Genomic DNA, 24522 nt, shown 5'->3' on the forward strand with positions numbered 1-24522 from the left:
AATCATTATCGGTACGACAATACGCGACACACGCACAAAATACGACGAAGAAAAAGTCTAGAATACGTTTTCCGGACGTCTTCTATTTTGGGATGGGCGCGCTGCAAGGTAAGCTAGAAAACAACAATAACATAATTATGTACGACAGCAAACCAACACAGATGACAATCACTTAGATCAGCTGTCACCGACACCTGCTTCTACTTTCAGGCTGTTGTTGGACGCCACTTTTGAAATCGGTGCTTCAGTGTCCGGCTCCAGGACTTCCATCAGGTAGAAGATTTTCTTGCTGCGCGTCCAACTGTAGGTGTTGTCGAACCTCAAGACATCTGTGGCAGAAACAGACAAATGTACAGTGCAGGGTTTAACCTGGGAGAAAAAGGCAATGGGACATTTGTCCCCCTCAACCAAATTCTGATGGGACATAGTTGAAGGCAAGAAGCGCCAAAGAGGCCTGTACGCGTAACTGAAACGGTGCAATATATGGTGCCATCCAAAATTAGCCGCTATATCGCGTTATCCATGTATATGTGTGTGCGTGTGCGTGTTTCTGTGTGTGTGTATAGCTGTGTGTGTGTGTAATCCGATGTAAAGTGTACATTTGGTGGCGTGGTGGTACGTAATCTCAATGTGCCCTTTGACGCACTGAAGGGAATTGTGATGGGACATTTTCAGATTTAATGCGCCAATGGCGCAGGGCGCACTAGTAACAACGCGCAACAACTGCCTCCCTTTTAAGACCCTGTTTTCTTAGACTTTCTATTCATAACCTCTGTAAATTTACCCCCATTTTAAGACTCCCTCCTTTTTAAGACCTTGTTTTCTCAGACTTTCTGTTCATAACCTCTGTAAATTTACCCCCATTTTAAGACTCCCTCCTTTTTAAGACCTTGTTTTCTCAGACTTCCTGTTCATAACCTCGTAAATTTACCCCCATTTTAAGACTCCCTCCTTTTTAAGACCTTGTTTTTTCAGACTTTCTGTTCATAACCTCTGTAAATTTACCCCCATTTTAAGATTCCCCCTTTCTAATCTTCACAGAATTTTGGAGGTCTTAAAATGGGGGTTCCACTGTATAGCTTTACTTACAGTAAAAGAAAAAATAAATCCAAAAACAAAGAGACTGCCAACGTTCCAAAATTCAGAATAAAAAAACAAGAAAGGTAGGTTGTTGGAACGTTTGTTATTGACAAAACAATACTTCCACAAATATATCGACCCAACGGTCTATTAAGTGTACAGACAAACAATAACGAAAACTTATCTGGCTGATTTTGTCTTCCGCCTGCCACGAAGCCGCAAGCGAATGAATAAAAGTAAAATATAATTACAGTAAAAGGTTAAACCAACATGATTCTCTACTTGAATATGGCACTGTGCTTTAATAAAATAACCAAGTACGTGAGACTAATTCAATGCAAATACTGGAGCGCGATCTTTCCCTCCATTATCTTGGGACTTATACCACATATGTACCAACGGTGTACTAATAATGCGCAACATGTCGTACATTTGTGGTATACTAGATTTCAGTAAGGGGATAGACTCACACACACTCAGACAGTCAAATGTACAGATGCAGATAATACATGGACACTGTGACATGTGCGAGACAAAAGCACACACAGACACAGAAATACACACATACAAAGACAGGCAGACACCCACACACTTGATGCAATCACTTTCTAGGTAACAGAGCAGTAATTCAAATTGAAGGCTTAATTGTTGACTCGATCACTCTCTTACTAGACAACCTCTTTGTCGTCTCCCCTCTCCGGCACGCCAAAAACACCAACGCAAAATTGGACGAAACTTCCACAAACACTGAATGTTTCGCCCAAACACATACACACACACACACACACACACACACACACACACACACACACACACACACACACACAAACACTGAGTGTTTTGCCCAAACACACAGACACACATACACAAACACTGAATCTTTCGCCCAAACACACACACACACAAACACCGAGTCTTTTGTCCAAACACACACAAATGCACAAACACCGAGTCTTTTGTCTAAACACACACACAAACACCGAGTCTTTTGTCCAAACACACACACACACACACTGAATCTTTCGCCCAAACACACATTATCACATACACACACTCACACACAAACACACACACACACACACACACACACACACACACACACATGGGTCTTTTGCCCAAACACACACACACACACACACACACACACACACAAACACTAGGTCTTTTGCCCTAACACACACACACACACAAACACACACACACACACACACACAAACATGGGTCTTTTGCCCAAACACACACACACACAAACACACACACACACTCTTTGCATGCATACACATTTGCACACACACTCACAAGTTCCAGTCTCCTTGCAGGTAACAGAACCATCCTCAGGGATAAGATGGCTGTTGACTCTATCTGACGGCAGTACGACGTCCATCTCTCCGGCCTTTTGACGGCCCTCCCCCGTCTTGCGGAACACACCAAAGCCGATGTCAAAGCCGTCCGTCTTGAACTGCCATCTACACGTAAAATAAATGTGTGCTATAATCCATACAGGGATCACTGAAAAGAAAGAGAGAAAGGAATACTCACTGGTTTGAAAGTTACTTAACTCATTGTCTCCCAGGTACGGATATATCCGTACCCACTCATTTGGCTCTATCTGACCAGGTACGGATATATTCGCTCAGACTGTTAGCTTCAGTCGCTTCCTGTAACGTCCATCTAACGCCTGCATTCCAGCGTGTTGATACACAGTTCTACACAGCTACTACAATTCTGAGTGACCTGCTGCAGCACAGCTGGTCTCGGCAACAAAAAATTGGTCAACATATGGGGTAGAAAGTGTCATACACGTAAAAATCCACTGGTGCAAAAAACATGAGTGTACGTAGGAGTTTCAGCCCACAAACGCAGAAAAAGAAGAAGAAGAACAATTATACAGTGTTGAATTGTTATTGTTATCACTCTGCCATCTAGTGCAATCTTGGAATCTCTAGAAGTTTTAATATCTTGCATTTTAAAAAATGCTGGAAATCCACAAAATGACAGAAAATTCACATTCCTGTTGAATGAGTTTCCGTGCAGTACCTGATGTAGCAGTTGGGTTTAGGAACATCCACGTCAAGCTGGAGCGTTGAACCTCTGCCAATGGAGGCCTCAGTGAACCCTGTGAGGTCGGACAGGTCCTGACAGTACAACGTTTCCGGAACCACCCCTCCCATGCATATCTGAAAGACAGTCCAATGATTCACATGCATGTTGTATTTAGCACGGTGAGTGACATATCAGAACCCCCCTTTTACGACCCCCCCCCCCCCCCAACTTTAGAATGTCTCCCTTTTAAGACCTATACTTTTCTCAGACTTTCTGTTCATAATCTAATCCCACTTTAACCCTCCTTTTTAAGACCTTGTTTTCTCAGACTTTCTGTTCATAACCTCTGTAAATTTACCCCCATTTTAAGACTCCCTCCTTTTTAAGACCTTGTTTTCTCAGATTTTCTGTTCATAACCTCTGTAAATTTACCCCCATTTTAAGACGCCCTCCTTTTTAAGACCTGATTTTCTTAGATTTGTGGAGGTCTTAAAAGTAAGGTTTCACTGTCCTTACAGAATACAATAATGATAGCTTGTATAGCGTGAACCACAACATTATTTCCAATAACATCTAAGAATCACAATACAATACGACGGGCGCAGCGGCGCAGTAGTAAGACGTCGGCCTCCTAATCGGGAGGTCGTGAGTTCGAATCCAAAATTTTATTGGTAAATTTTGATTTGATTAATATACTTACCCGACTCACATATAGCATTAACTTCAGTTTAAGTGCTAAGACGCTGAACTACGCTTCACCCCAAAGGGGAAGTAACCCTCTAAAAAAGAACGGCCTTGACCTATAACCCATGTTAGACAAGAGTCAAGGTCATACCGTCACGTGACTGATCACGCGTGACTCTACCGCCGCCATGTTGTGAAAGCTCACTCCCACTGAAGTGATCTGCATGTTCATTTTTAGGGAAACCCTAAGCGGGGTAGGCGGGAGGGTATTAACGATGTGAGTCGGGTAAGTATATTAATCAAATCAAAATTTACTAATAAAATTTTGGATTAAATTACATATCTTAACCCGACTCACATATGGCAGATTGATAATGTAGGTGGCGGGTAACTTGCTCTATAATCTGGGAAGAACCTGCCCTGCGGCCACCACAGCCGGTAAGGAGCTGGTCCCATCTTGTCGCGTACTTGCAATGTCGCGCAAATAAAAGTTCATAAAAACGTCTTCAGACGTCCAATAAGCTGAATCAAGTACTTCAGACAGTCTCCCTGACTTGAGTACGGCCAAAGATGAGACCCAGGCTCTCTCTCGTCTCATGAGTTCGTGCAGACAACAGAGGGAGAACAGACTGCCCCCCCTTTTTTTCTTTATGCCACCAGTCATATGCTTGTCTAATGAGTGTAGACATCCAGCTAGCTAAGGTAACCCGTGACACCTGTCTCTGCTCCGGGCTGTATTGAGTGAGATGAAAAGGAGTTTTTGCTCTTTAGCTCTTAACGGAGCAGTCCCAGACAAATAGCTGCTGAGTGTTCTAACTGGACAATTTGCCATGTCAGGGTCTCCTGATGCTAGGATGGTAGATAAAGGCGGAATCCTGATTAAGGGAGAAGGATGGTGAGGCTTTTGATTTTTTGCCAAGAAATGAGGCCTAAAACGAAGTGTGATAGAACCGTCACTTTCGATCAAGGTATCCTTGGGAAGGCCCGAGAGAGCGTGTACCTCACTGCTCCTTCTAGCTGTGGCAAGTAAAGTAAGCAGCAGAGCCTTACGTGTCAGATTATGAAGACTTGCCAAGTGTAAGGGTTCGAAATCAGAAGATCTCAAAAACTCTAGAACTAAAAACAAATCCCAGGCTGGGACTGGTGTCTTTGCCCTGACAAAATCCATTGCAGCGCCCCTTAACACGCTTGCAATAACTCCACCAAGAGAAATTGGGTGACCCAATTGTTTTAGAGTGGAAGAAATCGCCGATCTCCTGACCTTTAAGCGATGATGGGGACCTGCCTTGGGAGGCTAACCATGACCGTGGCTGAAGTAGCCTTACTTTTAACCTCCTTCAGCAAAGGGTCCAAAATCTTAACAGACATTGTTGTTCTTTCTTTCTTTATTTGGTGTTTAATGTCGTTTTCAACCACGAAGGTTATATCGCGACGGACATTGTTGTTTGGGAACATGGGTCAAGAACAGAAACGATAGTGATGGACTGATGTCATTTGTATGGAGTCGACGCACGTGCGAGGATATGTATGTGTGGGAGGGGGGGGGGGGGGCGCGGGAGATGGAAGCTTGCTGTATGTTATGTAATGTATATATTGTGTGTGATACGTGGAAATGTGATACTATTTATTTGCATGTATGATACAGGTACAAATGTGATAATTGTAGGCTTATACTAGTGATTACTGTGTGTGATACATGAAATGTGATATGAATGCTGTTTTTATATGTTATACTCTTACTTTCTCCCAAGCGCAAGACAAATTCTTCTATGAAAATTGAAGCCAATAAAATTTGAGTTGAGTTGAGTTGAGTTGAGTTGAGTTGAGTTGAGTTGAGTTGAGTTGAGTTGAGCCTTTGCCTTTTTCTTTATGCGAAACCTTAAAGGGTGAAACGTCAGCAGCTACCTGTCTAGTCTGTGGTTTCTTTTTTCTCCTTGTCAGCCATTGCTGAGAAAACAGTCTGAGTTATGGTAAACAACAATCAGACCGAAACACGGAGAAAGAAACAAACGCAAGCAAAAGCAAACAAAATAGAATGAGCTCACCCAAACTGGTGCATGAGAAGCAGGGACCTGTAAACGGGGTGAAACACTGTCTAGAAGACAGTCTAGGCTGAAAGCGTGTAGCGTAGTCTAAAATGCGTCCGAGTGTCTCGGAGGCTGAAGTGGGAGTGAGCTTTCACAACATGGCGGCGGTGGAGTCACGCGTGATCAGTCACATGACGGTATGACCTTGACTCTTGACTAACATGGGTTATAGGTCAAGGCCGTTCTTTTTTAGGGGGTTACTTCCCCTTTGGGATGAAGCGTAGTTCAGCGTCTTAGCACTTAAACTGAAGTTAATGCTATATGTGAGTCGGGTTAAGATATGTAATTTAATCCCGGTCGCTGCCGCCTGGTGGGTTAAGAGTGGAGATTTTTCCAATCTCCCAGGTCAACTTATGTGCAGACCTGCTAGTGACTTAACCCCCTTCGTGTGTACACGCAAGCACAAGACCAAGTGCGCACGGAAAAGATCCTGTAATCCATGTCAGAGTTCGGTGGGTTATGGAAACACGAAAATACCCAGCATGCCTATACCCAACGAAAGCGGAGTGAAGCTGACTATGCTCTCAGAGTATAGTGTGAGGAACCCAAATGGGCAAACAAGCTCACACGTCACCAGAATTTCTGGAACGCTGAAGAAGAAGAACAATACAATACATGTACACTAATACTGCAAACGATGTACTGAATATAATACCTAATAAAGGGATTGCACAAAAAACTGTTGTTTTGTTTTTTCCTGTGAATGTTTCTTAAAATTACAAAGTTGTAGTTATGGTTGACAGCTCTGCTAAGACAATTGTTAAATCAGTGCATTATAGTGAAATTAAACACAAGTACATGTATTGGCTTTAATGCTTGCTCAAAATTTTGAAACAGATCTACTCCAAATACAAATAAAAGGTGTAGTCAAGTCAAGCCAAAAGAGCAGCCTATCATATAAATGTGTGTGTGTGTGAGTGTGTGGGAGGGAGGGGGGGGGGGTAGGCTTCTTCAAATGATTGAAAACTGTCAGTGAGGCTCATTAGAACATATCTCACGTATAAATTTACTTTCAGTAAGCAGGCACCAGATAAAAATATCAAATTTTATCAAGCTTAAATCATTAAGGTATGTAACAATCAATATATCACGCACGCAGACATACCCTGGATGCACAGTAAGTATTTCCATCTGGATCAATCTGTGTGCCTCCCCAGTTCACTGGTAACTGGTCCGTATCTATATACTTCAACAGCGTCTGCTTGTAGTTTGCTGTTGATAAAAACAAAATTAATAAAAAATAAATCTCTACTTGGTATCACTATCATTCTCTGGACATCACTCAAGTTTAGATTCTATTGTTCCAGAATGTTGAAGTTACCACAAGTACCATATGGTTCAGAATGACAAGAACAAGGAGAAAACAGAAAATACAATACGCAGGCGCTGCTCTTGCGCTTTGACGTTAGGTGTTCAGGGTGTGTGCTATTTTTATACTTTCATCAAACCCTAGAAGTGCGCAAAGTTTCAAAGCTTTACCTTCAAAAACACCTGAGAAAACGCTCCTCCCCCCCTCAGACATTGCTCATTACTGAGACTTGCTGATTGCTCAGGTGAGTTAAAAATTTTACTTACAGCCCAGTATATGCACTTTTTTCTGCGTGTCTTCGCTGAGGATTGGCTTGATAAGATTGTAGGCGATAGGAAAGATCTTGGGAGCTGAAATTATAAAAAAGATATACCTGATAATCACTTTCTCAATCAATAAATCAATCAGCGAACAGCTGACAGGTAACACTTTCTGCAGAGTGTGCTGGCTGATATCTTGATCAGTCTAAGAAGCTGAATAACACACAAATACCACTCAACCAAAAAGGCACACACATTTATATATGTAGAAAACTTTTCTCTCATCCGCACACACTCACACAAACAGGAACACACACACCAAATATGCACACACACACACACCTGAGCATGAAGGTATACAGATACAGACACACCCATACACAGACTATACACCAAAATAATCAAACGCAAAGTAAAAAGTCAATAAAAATCCTTTCTTTCTTTATTTGGTGTTTAACGTCGTTTTCAACCACGAAGGTTATATCGCGACGGCCGGGAATGGGGGGAGATGGGATAGAGCCACCTGTCAATTGTTTCTTGTTCACAAAAGCACTAATCAAAAATTTGCTCCAGGGGCTTGCAACGTAGTACAATGTATTACCTTACTGGGAGAATGCAAGTTTTCAGTACAAAGGACTTAACATTTCTTACATACTGCTTGACTAAAATCTTCACAAAAATTGACTATATTCTATACAAGAAACACTTTAACAAGGGTAAAAAGAGAAACAGAATCCGTTAGTCGCCTCTTACGACATGCTGGGGAGCATCGGGTAAATTCTTCCCCCTAACCCGCGGGGGGTAATAAAAATCCTGACACTCACACACACACTGTCACACACAAAATAGAATAATTAACATGTAAGTTACCGTTTATGACAAAGCAACTTTTCAGTGTTTCAGGGTAATGGTCCTCAAACATGGAGATCAGTTCAATGTAAACATCCACACCTGCAACAAAAGTGGCAAACAAGTTATTTAAAATTGATGCTAACCATGAGCTTTCTCTTCTAATTTATCTTTTCCCAAATTAAAATTTAGCCAAAGGACCTATACACTCTAGCATACATGACATTGAATGCACACACATGCACACTTACATGTGTGAGCACACACAGGCATGCACACTAACACTCTCTCTGTATGTACCCTCACTCACACACAATCAAACAAACACACACACACACACACACACACACAAACAGGCATAATATCCCTCACATTAAGGCCTAAAGACTGATGGCCATAATAATCTACACAGACACACACACGAGGAACAATTCTGCTACTACTCTACAAAACTCTCACCTTAACCACCGACCGACCCCCCCCCTGTCCATGGTTATTTGCCATAAAATCGCTTACTTTCAATTACAATATCTTGTCAAGATTACCTGGCTTCCACAGATGCTTCATCCCAAAATGATCCATATCAAACACAATTGTAATCTGGTCAACCAAGCGATTTTGCTGCAAAACAAAAAACAGAGTAATCAATAAATCATAATGCATCAATCTCTCATAACTCTCTTAGTAATATTATATACTTATGCAAAACTCACTGCACAAAGAGGAAGCGTCAGAATAAGCAATTTTTAACTGCATTTTTACTTCAACATTTTGTAATTTCGACCTCGAGTTCATTCAAGCAGAAAGACAACAGGAACGTTGTAAATGTATAATTAATACCAACTAACATGTAAACCCCCTGCCACATATGAATTTATCATCTCAGAATTATGTCAGAATTGATCATATGGGTTAATGGTTACTTCAAAAATACTGCAATTTGCATAAATCAGTAACTAATGTTTTGGTGGGATAAAAGTGTGCTTTTTGGCGTTGAATTCAATCCCTTAATTGATGAATATAGATACAGGTGGTATCCTCCCTTGGAGAACATCAGCTCTCAAAAGGCAGGGATCAGTGAGTCTTGAAAAGGGCAGAGGTTCACAGCGCTTGGAAACAAAAATCCAAAGACCAGGAAATTAACCATCGCAATTTTAGTTAAATGTTCATCCTTTTCATTACTATTTGTCTGTTGTGTATCTTGTTCGTCCACTTTAGATCAAACCCCTAGCCAATGTCTTGCTTTGTCTAAGAAATATTAAACGATTTATAAACTTAAAATTAAACGTTTCATAAACTAACCTTTCTTGTCTTTTGATTCTTAAAAAAAAACAGAAATCTGCGAAAGAAAGACCTATAGTTTCAGGGATGTTGCCACAAATTCATACCTACAGGACAAATGTCCTGAGCTCTTCGGCATCAATAGGACATTTGACTGCTTTCAGAAATATTAATGGGACATTATAAAGTTGTCCAAAACACAAAATCATGTGCACACACACACATATCAGTATATGCACCAACATTGTGTGTTTTATTACTCTTGTTTCAAACAGGACATACCCAAAAAAGGAACAAACAAACTAAAAAGCAACCCAAAACTTCAGCACTCTTACTTTGATTTGCACACAATCTGCATGATTTCCTGACGGGGCTTTTTCTTGACAGGTTCGACAAAACAAGTTTGCCTATATAGATGGTCTCTTTGCTGTCAACTTCTAACCAACTAGTACTAAACAGCGTTTGTGTGAATTTCCTGCTGTACCGACACCATCTACAAGTGACGAAACTTTACTTTCCGAAATTGTAAAGGTTTCAGCGGCGACACTGTTATTGGCACTGTAACTTTCCAGAATGATGCTAGCCGTGTTTTCCCCTGTTCGTGGCCCTAATTTAGCACACGATGCCGTTGAAACGCCAAACGTGTTCAGCTTTTGCTGTTCTTTAGCAGGCTTTAGGTTTTTTTTGATTAATTCAGTGCCGTGTGCTTCATCTACAACCAAAAGCAAATTAAAGCAGACGCGAGCCTTGGTCAGTTGGAGTTGTCTCCCGTACTCTTAACTTAAGTGTGCTGTAGACGGGTGTACGCCACAGAAATATAGAATATTCTATATCTCTGTGGTGTACGCACACGGTTCGGAAAACGCAAGATCGTCCCTGCACAACTTCAGTGCACCTGTACGCGAAAGCGATCGGTCGCTTTTTGAAGATTTCTATCATGAAACTGAAAGGAAAATTATCAAATAACGCGCTGTCCGAAGGAATGGAGTCCTTATCGGACAATGACCGCGCTCAGTTCAAAACGATAGGACATCTGACTGCCATGCGGCTATGTGAATCGGACATTTGAGCCTTTTAATCGGTCTATGTCCGATGTCCGACGCCTAACGACATCCCTGTAGTTTAAATTGAGGGATTCTATTAGTCTTAAATTCAGGGGTGGGGGGTTACACCACTGTATAACTGACCAGTCATGACTCACCTCTCTGGTCAGCAGACAGAAACGTCTGTACATGGACTCCAGCAGATGGACCTTGGACTTCAGAATGTCCTGCTTGCGCATCGACTGTAAAATGCCTAAAATCAAACAAATTAAAACCCAATTTCACTCATTCAGTAACAGAAAATGGCACTGTACTTTCTAACACACATTTTAGTGCAAGGCCATTGCCTCGGACTACTTAAATTCATAAATGTGATTATGACACCTAAACTCACAAGTTTCAAAAATTCATTGTTAAAAGTGTCGATCCATATTTCACTTCCAATACTCTCCCTCGTGCACACACATAATAGTTACATAGGACTCCTTTGGAAACAAGATCCAAAAAGACAAATACTAGACCCTTTATAAAAACTCTTTCAGGCATTCTTTGTGATTTGTACCTGTCTCACATACAGTGCTCTTGAAAATCAGTCTCTTGCAGTTGCACTCGGGTCAATTAACCTCTTGAGCTAACACAAATGACATATTTAACAAACGAACCAACCAACAACAAAAACACAAATGAAACAAACAAATAACGTTTTATTTTTTGTGCACATAACAACTACATATGCCCCATAAGACATCAACATTATTTCAGATCTGTTATTGATATAACTGGGGGAAGGGGGAGTCAGGGACACGTGTTCATGAGTTCAAATCCGGACCACGTACGTTGGTCATACTAATGTGCACTCAGAGACAGTAATCCATGTCCCATCCCAGTGGCAGGTAAAAGACCTTGGTCATTGTGTCATGAGTTCAGGTGGCTGATTTAGTAACACCTATAAACACGCACACACACGGGCTGGATAGCAGGACTCTGTTAAATGCTGTAGTGCTAGCTTTCCACTGGGAGGAAGCAACCTGAATTTCCCAACAATGGGACGATAATTAGTACTGTAACGAAAAGAAAATAAGATTGAAAAAATATATATAATCATCGTTACATGGCAAGACTGTGCTATACCCACCCTTCATGTCAATTGTGCCGCAGGGATCGATCCAGATCAAAGATCCATCTTTATCCTGGCCACAGATGCCGCCTGGGTAATATTTTTGCATCACCTCCGGCACAATAAAGTCATCCAAAATGCTGTCAGCGCCGATCTGTTTCCGCCACACAAAGTCGTTCCGTAACATCTGTTCCGTCTTCTTTAAGTCGAAGCTCCTTGCTGTGTAAGACAAAAAACGATGAAAAAAAGTCATTTAAATGAAGCATGACATGATGGCTGTTGTAGCTAAAGTAACAGCTGTGTGGTAGTGCATTTAAGCATGTGTAGTAATACTGAGCCTAATCCACACAGAAAATGTCAGATGCTGTAACAGCATGTGGATGAATATCAAACACAAAAATAGCATGCATGCACACTCTATAATCACAATTTTTTAAACAAAGCACAAAATCTATCTCTCTCTCTTTCTCACACACAAAGTGCATACAAGCACACACACACTATGGGAACATGTATTAGCAATTTAAAACAGCAATTGTGACAATTTTTTCTGTTTGTTTGTTTGCTTTACGCCCAGCCGACCACGAAGGGCATCAGGGCGGTGCTGCTTTGACATATAATGTGCGCCACACACAAGACAGAAGTCGCAGCACAGGCTTCATGTCTCACCCAGTCACATTATTCTGACACCGGACCAACCAGTCCTAGCACTATAACCCCATAATGCCAGACGCCAGGCGGAGCAGCCACTAGATTGCCAATTTTAAAGTCTTAGGTATGACCCGGCCGGGGTTCGAACCCACGACCTCCCGAGCACAGGGCAGACGCCTTACCACTAGGCCAACCGTGCCGGAATTTTTTCTGTGAATAATTAAAGGGAGAGAAAGACAGGGTGAAACAACCCAGAGATGTAAGACAGACTGAAAGAGACAGCTGAGATCTACATTTAACAGTACCTCTCAAAAAGCGCAGGAGAAAATGGTCATCGTGTTCTGGTGTCAGTAAATCATGCATTGTCTCCTTTATCTGTTTGAGAAAAAAAATAACATGATGTAATGGAGAAACTAGCATATAATTCAATATTGATCTGGACATTGCCGAATCCTAAGTGAATCCACAATAGTCTATACTAGCCCCCCCCCCCCCCCCCCCCCCCCCCCCTAAAAAAAATCTGTTACATTTTCAGATTTTTCATTCTTGTAATTTAACCACCAAGGTGGTCGTCTACATTTTTGCTTTTTTTCAATAATCTTATGGTTAGATTTCGCTAAAATGTTATGTCAGATGATGAATGAACCATGGGGAAAAAAGTTGCAGAAAAAAAAATATGTAAAAAAAGTTTTTATTTTGGGGTATATAAGTGTCTCAGACACTCCCAATGTTTTGTTTTCTGTTTTCTGAGACCATGTGCTAAAAATATCGACCAATCAAATTATCAGCGGCGCATGCGCAAAGAGTCGACGGTCCAAAGATGTCTGCTATCTTGCGCTTGACAGACGCAGTGCGTAAAAATCGAAATTGCGATCGATCAAGGCGGCATAGGCCTGAATGTGTAAATTCGGTGGACCAGAAACAACCCTGGGATACTGCAAAGTTGGAATTGGGCACCAAATCCGACCGGCAAGTGACAAAAATGCTCATTGAATTTTACATCGGGGGTGTGTTCAAAGTACTTTTGGCGAAATCGTAAGCGTGACAAAGCCCAGGGAGTCTTTCTACGGAAGAGCATGCTGAAACGGGAATGTAAGTATAATTTTTGACATTATACCCAACCTTTCCTTTGATCTCCCATTAACTTTAGTTGTATAATTGATTTCAAACCTAGTAATTACATTTCTTAGTTTTGAAACAAAGCTTGTAGCTGTTGGCTAAAAGGGCATCCGGAAATCGTAAACCGGGCTTACTTTTAGATCTAGTTTTCACATTATTATTTTCTCCGCACGTTTTCCTTTTCTCATCTAGTGTGTGTCGTGGGAGGGGAGTTACGTATCAAGTAGCTGTTTCTACTTCGGACAGCATAGATTGAGCTCATCCAGATGAATAGAACTAAACTGTCACATTCTTTTTTTAGAATCTGTTAGATCTGTTTTAAGTTAGACTTAGAGCTACATTCCGTCTGCGCGTGCCTTACACGAACAACTGATTGAAAAAAAGAAGATTCTCTTCAGAGATTCATGATACTTTGAATATCCAGTTTTAACCACCACGTTTTTACATTGTGTGATTGAATGATTAGGTGACGTGCATCTTCACGCAAACGCGCGCTCGCGTGAGTGGGGTCTGCCTGTGCCCTGTGACTTCAACATAAATTGTGTGTATTCAACAGTAACGTCCCGTTGCACATTGCAGATCTGTGCGCCAGGAATGTCGACAAGATAGCCGCAGTTTGAGCAAGGATCCAACGCACGCCGGAGAATTGCCGGAAACAAACAACGGCGCGTACTCGCTTCGCGCAGCGACAGATCTTGCAGCGGACAGTTGGCGTCTCAAGGTTGAGCCTTCATTTGAGGTAAATCGAACGCTTATCTGGTGCTTGTTTATACGAGTGCATAAGACGTTAGACTTGTACAACAAAGGTACCAATGAGTTGATTAATGCAGAATTTCTTTTGTATGGTTAATTAAACGCTGAATTTTGTCTTCCTGCGGTAAACTTTTGACTTGAAATGCTTGCTTCTTCACACTGAATCCTTTTGAGTGAAAAATGTAACTGCCATAACAAACTTGAATATGTTCTCTCTGAAGCTACTAATTTCTGTTGTTGAGAATGGAGGAAATGTTTAGTAGAATCGATTTAGAAGATCATATGTTCACTTTTTCAAACAACGGTGCCGCCACATGGAGACGAAAGCATGACAACGGTGCTGACTTGGTATGGACAACAGTGCTGATCGAGTCGCTTACCTGCTGAGGAAGACTCTGTAGTTGATTTAGTCATAAAAACAGCGTTGTATTGAGTAACTATGGTATTTCATTGTTCAATAGTATACAGAAATGGCAAAGACTGAAATGTGGATTGAGTTTGATTTCAGATGGATGTTGAGATTTCCGGAGAGTGGGTGGACAGTTTTGTAGAGGTTGAAACAACATCAAAGCAGATCTTAATCTGGGTAAATTTTGTTCTGTGCAATAGCTTTCAGTGTATCTTCACGAACACCACCTGGCGCACTTGTTTCTGTTGTGTGAGGGAAGAACTTTTGAAGGCATTTTGCTGATGGAACAGCAAAGTTGATGTTTTCTTCAAGCGGATTCCTACCGACCACTTTCTGCACACCCTTAAATAAGCTGTCCTGCATTTTTTGGTCCTCCCATGAACCTCACAAAACGTCCATGAAACAGACGAAAACCTGCAGTCATCCAAAATCGCTTGACTTCATTGCTGTATCTCATTTCGATTGTACTTTGTGTTCCAAAAAATCTGACCACATCGAGAAATAACTGAAAGCAAATATTGTTCATTAGAAACGTTCCTTCTGAGACCATTTGGTGAAACTGTATCCATTGTTTCAAGCACCCAAAGGATTTCATGCATTCAGCAACATATGGGGCAATATTAAGTGACCTCAGCAAAGCTATGTCTTCCATTTCTTAACTTGTGCTGGGTACTGGTTGCTCAGCAAGCTGCTTAAAGTGTTGTCGCCACTCCTCAAGATGAAATGATCCTGAAGACTGTTCCGTGATTTTGAGCTGATTTTCAAATGAACATGGTGTTTGGACAACTTCTAGTTTATTTTTTTTTAAGCTTGTCATCACTAACTGTGATTTTCAATTCCTTGTCATGGATGTCTTTTGGTACCGTAAAACCCCTAGCAAACGCCCCCCCCCCCCCCCCCCCCCCCCCAGTTCGGCTAAAAGTAGGGGGTGGGCGTTTGCTAGGTATACAGCCCCTTGCAAGATAAAGTGTCATCACATTTTCACAAGAAAATAATTGATACAACAATGCCAGAGAAATACAGTGGAACAAAACACAGTGACTCACACACAACAATAAATGATGAAGAAAAAAGAACGCTGAGTGAGGCGTGGTTAACCATTCAGTCAAGCGATTGCACGCTAAACTACGCCCGTGTTCATTTTACACACACGCGCACACGCACACACACTAAAGATGTGCTTTTTGATCTATGGATATCACAGAGAAGTACAGGCAAGATTTAATGGATCGTGAGCTTTTCTGGCGACAGCCGTCTGACATATAAAGCAGTATTTAGCATCCATTAGGAAAACCTTTTGATTGCTAAAGTAATATATTCTACAAACAACTCTGCTCATTTGCAAACTTTATGTCCTGACATTGTAGCCTGCAACTTCAAAAGCACAAATATGGGTCATTCTTTCAACACACACACAAAATAAAACAATTAAAACACACAAAAAGCCTCCAAATCATATGTCTGACTGCCAGGCAGTTTCAACGTTGATATCTTTGAGGCAGCAGATGTTTCCGCCGCAAAGTGAAACTGATTCGGAAGAATAAACACACACACACACACATACTTTAACATATGTTGAGGCTGGGGTCACTTTATTTTCACTGAAGACAAAAAATCCATTGTCACAATAATAAAAACAAAACCTAAATGTTTCTTCCCTACAGATATCAATTATTTTCGTAAATGATCTTCCCAGCGATGGTGATGATTTTTGGTTTGTGAAATAGACACATTTCAAATCAATGTTGGTTTCTTTTGGGACTGTATATATTTTGTAAATAAAAAAAACCCACTATAACAATAGAATCATGCAGGTACCTTTTTCTATTAACAAAAACAAACAACCGGGGTGGATGTTTGCTAGGTAATATAAGTGACCCCTCTGCACAACTTTTGGTCAAAAGTGGGGGGGTGGGCGTTTGCTAGATACTGGGCGTTTCTAAACATGTCTATGGATATTTGATTAAGAGTACTGATCCTCTGAAATGTATTGAAAAGTGGTCAGCTGCACTGAACTGTAATGTAGATGTCAATAAGGTTTTTCTAAAAATTAAAAGAACAACTGAGGACGTACGTCTCAGATGGTTTCAATATACATAGACTGATATATAGAAGTATACCCACCCAGCGTTTTTTGCATCTGAGAAATATTGTTGAATCTCCTATTTGTACTTTCTGCGGACAGCAGGAGGAAACGCTAGAACATCTTTTTTGGGACTGTACAAAAACACAGGCTTTTTGGAATGATTTCCTTCAGTGGATGCGAGACAATTTTGTACATTGTACTAATGTTAGACTGTATAAGCAACTTATTATCTGTGGCTACCAAACAAACTGTGTGACGGACAAAACCTTTGATTTGTTCCTTCTAATCGCAAAATACCACATTTATACATCTAAAATACGTGCGACCTGCCCCCATTTTCAGGTTCTTGTTTTAACTCTAAAACAAAGATTTTTGGCAGAGAAGCACAATGCATTGGTTAACAATAAGTTAACTTCTTTCAACAGAAACTGGAGTCTGTACATGCAGGCATGCGTTTGAATGATATTTTTATTTTTATTTTTTTAAAATTATTTGTGTAGGTAAACTGCAAAGCCTGGTCACCGCTCGCTATCCTCTTTCTCTTCTTTCCCTGATCCCTATTCTCTTCTGTCACTCCTCTTAATTTCTTTCTCTCTCTTTTCTCTTTATCTTTTTTGTATTGTCTGTTTATATGCGCGTGTGTAAATGATATGGTTGAGACGGTTTCAATTGGACATTTGCTATTGTCGTTATCCTATGTGAAAAAAAATAAAAAAAATAAATAAAAAATAAAAAATAAAAAAAAGATACTGGGCGTTTGCTCGGGATTTTACGGGTACATGGTTAAATTTCCTTGTAAGGTAACCCTTTTTGCCCGATGCTGGGTGTATTTGGAGCACTCAGTACTGCAGTTTCTCCTCGAAGTGTTCATTTTGAATATGATTGACTATCAATGTGAAGGTCTCAAAAGTGTAGTCACAGTACCAGCACTTAAATTCATTCGAATCCATTATCAGTCCATGATATTTCACTGGAATCAAAACAACAACAACAAGAAGAGCAAACGCTCGATCGAGTCACTTTCGCAGTTCTGAATATTATATGAGGCATCAGATGGACAGGAAGAAATTGCTATTCACAACACAATACAGATGTAAATAATTTGATGTAAAGAATAATCCTATAAAGTTTGAATCAAATCCGATGAATAGTTTCAGAGATATGATATTTCAATTTTTTTCCTTCAAGACATACCTGTGACCTTGAAAAAGGTCAAAGGTCACCAAAGCAGACGTCAAAGTGTAGAGGTCACTGGGAGTCACGTTCACATAAAATTTGAGCCCGGTCACTTTTATAGTTTCCGAGAAAAGCCCAACGTTAAGTTGTGTGTTGCCGAACAGAAAAGGGTAGTTATCTCCCTTGTTTTTCTGATAACGTTCGTAAAAGGCTACAGATGTAAATACTTTGATGTAAAGAATAATCCTACAAAGTTTCAATCACATCCGATGAACTTTGTCAAAGATATAAAATGTCTAATTTTTCCTTTGACGCTGACCTGTGACCTTGAAAAAGGTCAAAGGTCAACGAAACCATCGTTAAAGTGTAGAGGTCATTGGAGGTCACGACTAAACAAAATATGAGCCCGATCGCTTTGATAGTTTCCGAGAAAAGTCCAACGTTAAGGTGGTGTCTACGGACGGCCGGCCGGACGGCCGGCCGGACAGACTAACACTGACCGATTACATAGAGTCACTTTTTCTCAAGTGACTCAAAAATGATTAAAAGTGATCATTGCAAACAGCTTTTCTTTTTACAAACAGAGAAATGTCACAATATTGCATTGTTTACAGTTCTGATGGGAAAATACGCATATTTCCATTCCCATTTTTGGCTCACGTAAGTGTAGCCTATGCGATGATAAACTTTGTCTGTCTGTGCGTGCGTGCGTGCGTGCGTGTGTGTGTGTGTGTGTGTGTGTGTGTGTGTGATAGAAACTTTAACATTTCCGAGTCTATGGATTACGTCAGTCTCGGTCAAAAGTGTTTGACGTGTGTGATAGAAACCATTTGAAGACGTCACATTATGACGTAAGAGGGTTAGACGTCACGCAAAGGAATTACTGAACGTCTCGGTCATTGTTATTGTGAGCGGGCCGAGACTACTTGGCAGATCCAGGGTCTCGCTTTCTTGCACAGTTTCACCTATAGATGCTTACTGTGTGTGTGTGTGTGTGTGTGTGTGTGTGTGTGTGTACGTGTGTGTGTGTGTGTGTGTGTGTGTGTGTGTGTGTGTGTGTGTGTGTGTGTGTGTGTGTGTGTGTGTGTGTGTATGTGTGACGGAGTGATTGAGTTTGTGTTACTGTTTGTCGATTTCTTACGTGAGCCTTGAAGGCTTCGCCTCTTGTCTGTAATGCGACCAAAATGAAATGAAAGGTATGTGAATGCGTATATATGTACGTTTTGTTTGCATATATATACATGTTTGCTCTGTCTCCTAGCAGTAACCACAGACAGGTGTAAAGCCCCTTGACATGCCACTGCATGTGTATTAATTACTAGTGGGAATTTACATCCGACAAAATCACTGAATCACTTCACAACTTAACAAGCACTGGAATGCTTTCAATGTTAACAAACATAAACAACGGATGCATAGTCAAGTATCATAATAACTATCTGTGCAAATATATGAAATAAGAAAATATTGTTCAGAGTTAAAATCAATATCACGTCATTTTAATGTTTTTGTGTAGAAATATTGCTTGTCAACACCGTTGTATCCCTTGCACAGAGCTCTGCTTTGCACCGTTGTTTGGTACAATGTCCGCACCGTTGTCATCGAACTGCAGTATCAGTTCTTTCAAATTATTTTAAAACAACTTAGACGCAACTTAGGGCCACAACACTTGACGACCTGTATAAGTAGACATTAAAGTGCGATTTAAAACATACTCTTTTGTTCCACAAAGAATCAGTACGGAGAAACGAACATCAAAACGGAAACAATCGGGACAGAAAGACAAAAAAACGGCGTTTGACTAGCTGTATGTTAGATAATCTGCATGAAACAACCTAACGGTTGGTGTAATATACGAGCCTAATGAGTAATGTTTCATACGCTTGCTTAAAGTAAAATCAGACTTATAAACGTCAAACTGCATGACCTCAAACGAGAACACTTTCCAAACACACCCGATCGAAAACGCCACTGAATGCAAGCGCGAAGCGAGTACGCACCGTTGGCGTTTCCGGCGATTCTCCGGCGTGCAACGGTAAGCCATTTTATTCGAAAACTATTTTATTGATGACAGCGTGTGATCAATAGCCAGCATCTATGATGTTCCTGTACACAGCCCTCACCGCTGCGACAGGAATACTTGTTCATGATTTGAAGGTTCACACATATCCTGTAGGGCACGATAGTATTTATATGCTCTTAGAGTATAGTGTGGGAAACCCAAATGGGCAAACGAGCTAACACGTCACCAGAATTTCTGGAACGCTAAAGAAGAAGAACAGAATGGACGTCAATTTACGGATGTTCGAACCCTAAAATCTGAACACTAGGGACTAATAAAAAGACATTCTTGTTGTACTGTACATATACTATAGTAGAAGTAGTAAAAAACAAAAGTTCATGCACTAATACGACTAATGGGTCCATTACACCTGTCTGACATAATTACTATCAGTGCTTAATACAAAGTCAAGCGCAGTCGAACTCTTCCATTTTCTTTTCTTGTCTATCAACAGTACACTTATTTAATTTACAACTGGGAACAATTAGAAACAGAATGGAAGTACTACTGCAGATCGGACAAGGAATGTCTCTTGTTAATGGTTTCCAGTACGCTCAGGTGTACGCCAAGTATTAAGTTTATCTTCTGTTGTACGTTCATGTCTGTGATTTCTTTGAGATTTGTTTTCAGTTGGAAAAAAGTTATGGAGTTGGGAGAATAAAATTGGGACGGTCAGAATACCATAACTAGAATAAAATCTCCCCAGTGTCTAAATGGACCAGCAAAAACTTCCTGGTCTCTAAGTGAAAAATTCTGAATAAAAAAACAAGAAAGGTTACAGGTTGTTCGAACATTTGTTATTGACAAAACAATACATTCACAGATATTTCGACCCAACGCTTACATTTTTTCTATTTTTTCCCCCGGTACGCAATGATTCATTCGGTCGACTTCCTGACGAGTGGGCGAAAACTGATTCTATCAAGATAAGTTTTGTGTGAATATTTGTTTGTTCACTTAAAGGACCGTTGGGTCGAAATATCTGTGAATGTATTGTTATGTCAATAACAAACGTTCCAACAACCTACCTTTCTTGTTTTTTTATTCTGAATTTTGGAACGTTGGCAGTCTCTTTGTTTTTGGATTTGAAAAATTCTAAACCTTGAAGAATGCGATTTTTCTTTCAGTGCAAACAGAATCAATTTATTCCCTCTCTCCCTACTTTGAGAAGGACTCAGGATTACCACCAATCAAGCCCTGACCGCCTCACTTGACCGTGATTGCATCAGCAGTCAAAATATTGACTAGACTGGCGATTGCATCAAGCAGTCAAAATAGCTACCCCACCCACCCTCTCTGCGCTATTCATTTCACTTCACCCCCTCTCTTATCTTATTCTTCGCTGGCCAGTTTGAGAGACTTTCACATGTTGTCAAAGATCATTGACCCCGGGTAAGAAGGTCTGAGTGTCTCTAAACTGGGACAGGCAGTTGTGTTCAGATTGCAAGTACCGGTCATTGACCCAGGTCTCAAGGCCAACCAGCTATTAAAATGCATCTGCCTTTGATCTGACCATCCAGAACAAACATATTTCCCCTCTGTATTTTTCCTTTGATCTGCGATCTATGTACCACTGATCCAGTTTCTGTGAAATGTATAGGTCATTGACCGCAGGGATACTCACTGAGACGGTTTTCTAAAATATGTTAACACCAGCTTTGCAGGGATGCAACTCTGCTGAATCAAAAGCATAAAGATTATACCTGTAAAAAATTCTAGAATCAGGAAATCTGAAAATCTGAAAATCTGTTTGTTTTCATTAGGAAATAGAAATGAAATATATAATGCTTTTGTTTATTTATGACTAAAGCTGTGGTAAATTTGGCTGGTATGCAACATTCATACTTCTGCTTAATCTAACAGTAACATTTAACAACACACACATAAAGAAAAAGAAACAAATCGTGTCAGGCGAAATTACTACATTTATGATTTAGTCAAGCTGTGGAACTCACAGAATGAAACTGAACGCACTGCATTTTTTCACAATGACCGTAGTCCGCCGCTCGTGCAAAAGGCAGTGAAATTAACGAGCCTGTTTAGCGCAGAAGTGGTTGCGCTGTGCTGCATAGCACGCTTTTCTGTACCTCTTTTTGTTATAACTTTCTGAATGTGTTTTTAATCCAAACATATCATATCTATATGTTTTTTGAATCAGGAACCGACAAGGAATAAGATGAAATTGTTTTTAATTCCAAGCTGAAATATTGCAATACCAAAGTCCGGCTTTCGTCAAAGATTGCTTGGCCAAAATTTTAATACATTTTATTAAAAAATGAGGGTGTGACAGTGCTGCCTCAACTTTTACAAAAAGCCGGATATGACGTCATCAAAGACATTTATCCAAAAAATGAAAAAAACGTCTGGGGATATCATACCCAGGAACAGCTCTCATGTAAAATTTTATAAAGATCGGTCCAGTACTTTACTCTGAATCGCTATACACACACACACACACACACACACACACACAGAGACAGACACACACACCACGACCCTCGTCTCAATTCCCCTTTTATGTTAAAAACATTTAGTCAAAACTTGACTAATGTAAAAAAAAACAAGAAAGCAACTTCAAAAAACTTTTGTCGTCAGCTTTTTATACTTTTTTTTCACACAACAAAAAACATAATTAAAAAACCAACATTTTGCTGATTTACTTTTTTTAAAAGCGTGTGTGTTTATGTGGTAAGTAAAGTTCCACAGTAAATTATTTTGTAAATTGTGTGGTAGGGGGGAAAATAAAGGAGGTAACTTTCAGTGAGGTTTAGTGTGTGATTGTGTGACAGGGTGTGAATGTTGTTTTGATTTCTTGTTTCTTTGTGGCGGATTTTATTTTGAATTCTTTATTAAAACACTGGTTAATTATCATTATATCAAAATATAGCATTTTAGTCATCAAGTCTTGTGTGTGTTTGTGGTAGCAACAAAAGTTAAGGTACACCCCTGAATGGGGGTTACAATGTTCATAAAAAAAATTCAGGAGTATCAATAAAACTATCATAATATATACTGAGACACATTCAGATTACTTATGTCTATGTCTAGCACTACCAGTTTCAGCCTCAGCCACCGTTTTAAAACTGTTATGGGCCGGGACACCAGGATTAGTAGCACTAGGAACAGAGGAAATTTTGTTGTTCTCTAAGTCTTCAGTCACTGCATGAGGCTTACCTTTTTGATCTGATGCATGCATGGTTTTGACCCTTTGCTTGTTGACTGTCCAATAGTTTTGACATATATATATAGGTCTTCTGGCACTGTGATTTTTTGAAGCCATGCAGGGCATTTAGACCTATAGGGCCTACCCTTGCTTTTCCTCTGGCAAACATTGGAGGGGCCAATCACTAGCAAGGGGTGTGTCGGAAACAAGTGGACAGGAGTATTAATTGTTTCGGGTGCACCCCCTTAAATTGCTAGCGATTGCTCCCTCCAATTTTTGTTAGAGAAAACGCAAGGGTATATCTTCCACAACCCATACACACCTGAGGGGAGTTAATTATTTTAAAAAATCTATTTAAGATACCCTTGCTTTTAATAAGACCCGTGTTTTCTCAAATGTTCTGTTCATAATTATAACCTCTGTAAATTTACCCACAATTTAAGACCCCCCTCCTTCTAAAACCCATGTAAATAAAGGCATCTGTACAATTCATTCCATTACTTGAAATGAATGTCAACTCAAAATGAGTCAAATCAGAGATCTGTAGCAGTATCTCTGGTCAAATGTCTTTTCATGTATAAATTTGCAACTGCAATCTCGAGCAATTGTCCTGCAAATTCAGAGGCTTAGAAGTTAGATAGCAGTAGAAAAACATCCCTGAAATTACAAGGCTAATAAGTTCAAAATATCCAGACGAAGTAACCGTTTCCCTTTCAATGTTGTGTGCGAGATGGAAAGAAAGTATTAGATCTGTTATTCTGTTTCTGTACCGACACATGAGTGGAACATCAATGCGAATCTTACCTGCTTCAAAGCAGCTTCCTGCTTGGCACTGAGATCACCAACTCTACCAGACATGTTTGCAGGTAGATGCAACGCTCCAGAAAATATTTTCGTTTAAAATTTGTCTCAACTCATGGCGGGGACAAAGTGTTGACAGGGCAGACAGATCTGATTTCGTCGCCTTCGCAGCAGTCGCTGTTGTCGTCTCCCAAGCAATGAGTCAGAGTTATTCTTCCTACCGGAAGAGGTGTACTTGACTTTTAGAGTTACCTGCTCTTTCAATTTTCGTTTTTAGTCTTCAGCAACCGAAAGAAGACTGCAGACGTCGACAGATAAACAGGAAAACACACGTGAAACAAGGAGAAGACAGGCAACACATGCGCATCAATCTGTTCGGATAGTTATTCATCCTGCAAAACCCCCGTGAGTCCTCTATAGCTCATTGGGTTTTATAGTTATCGAAGTGGATTCACAGCGCGCGGCGCGTTGTGCAGCGTTGCGATTTACAACGCGCGGCGCTACGAGGAGCGCTGCGATTCACGACGCGCGATGTATTCTGCCAATACA

The 24522-nt window shown here is 40.5% G+C and overlaps 1 protein-coding gene across 1 annotated transcript; it reads right to left on the bottom strand.

Moving 5' to 3' along the window:
• On the bottom strand, positions 1–24200 carry LOC138975463 (SEC14-like protein 2). Its single transcript, XM_070348150.1, has 11 exons — positions 23977–24200; positions 12710–12779; positions 11772–11972; positions 10795–10889; positions 8858–8933; positions 8334–8414; positions 7470–7553; positions 7000–7106; positions 3118–3257; positions 2380–2546; positions 1–329 (listed from the first exon to the last, which is right to left on the bottom strand). Exons 1-11 carry the CDS (start codon positions 24028–24030, stop codon positions 178–180), a joined length of 1227 nt encoding a protein of 408 aa, XP_070204251.1. The 5' UTR covers positions 24031–24200; the 3' UTR covers positions 1–177.
• Between the last annotated feature and the right edge of the window lie 322 nt (positions 24201–24522).

This window comes from Littorina saxatilis, linkage group LG9 (assembly GCF_037325665.1).
Source record: "Littorina saxatilis isolate snail1 linkage group LG9, US_GU_Lsax_2.0, whole genome shotgun sequence".
NCBI lineage: Eukaryota > Metazoa > Mollusca > Gastropoda > Littorinimorpha > Littorinidae > Littorina > Littorina saxatilis.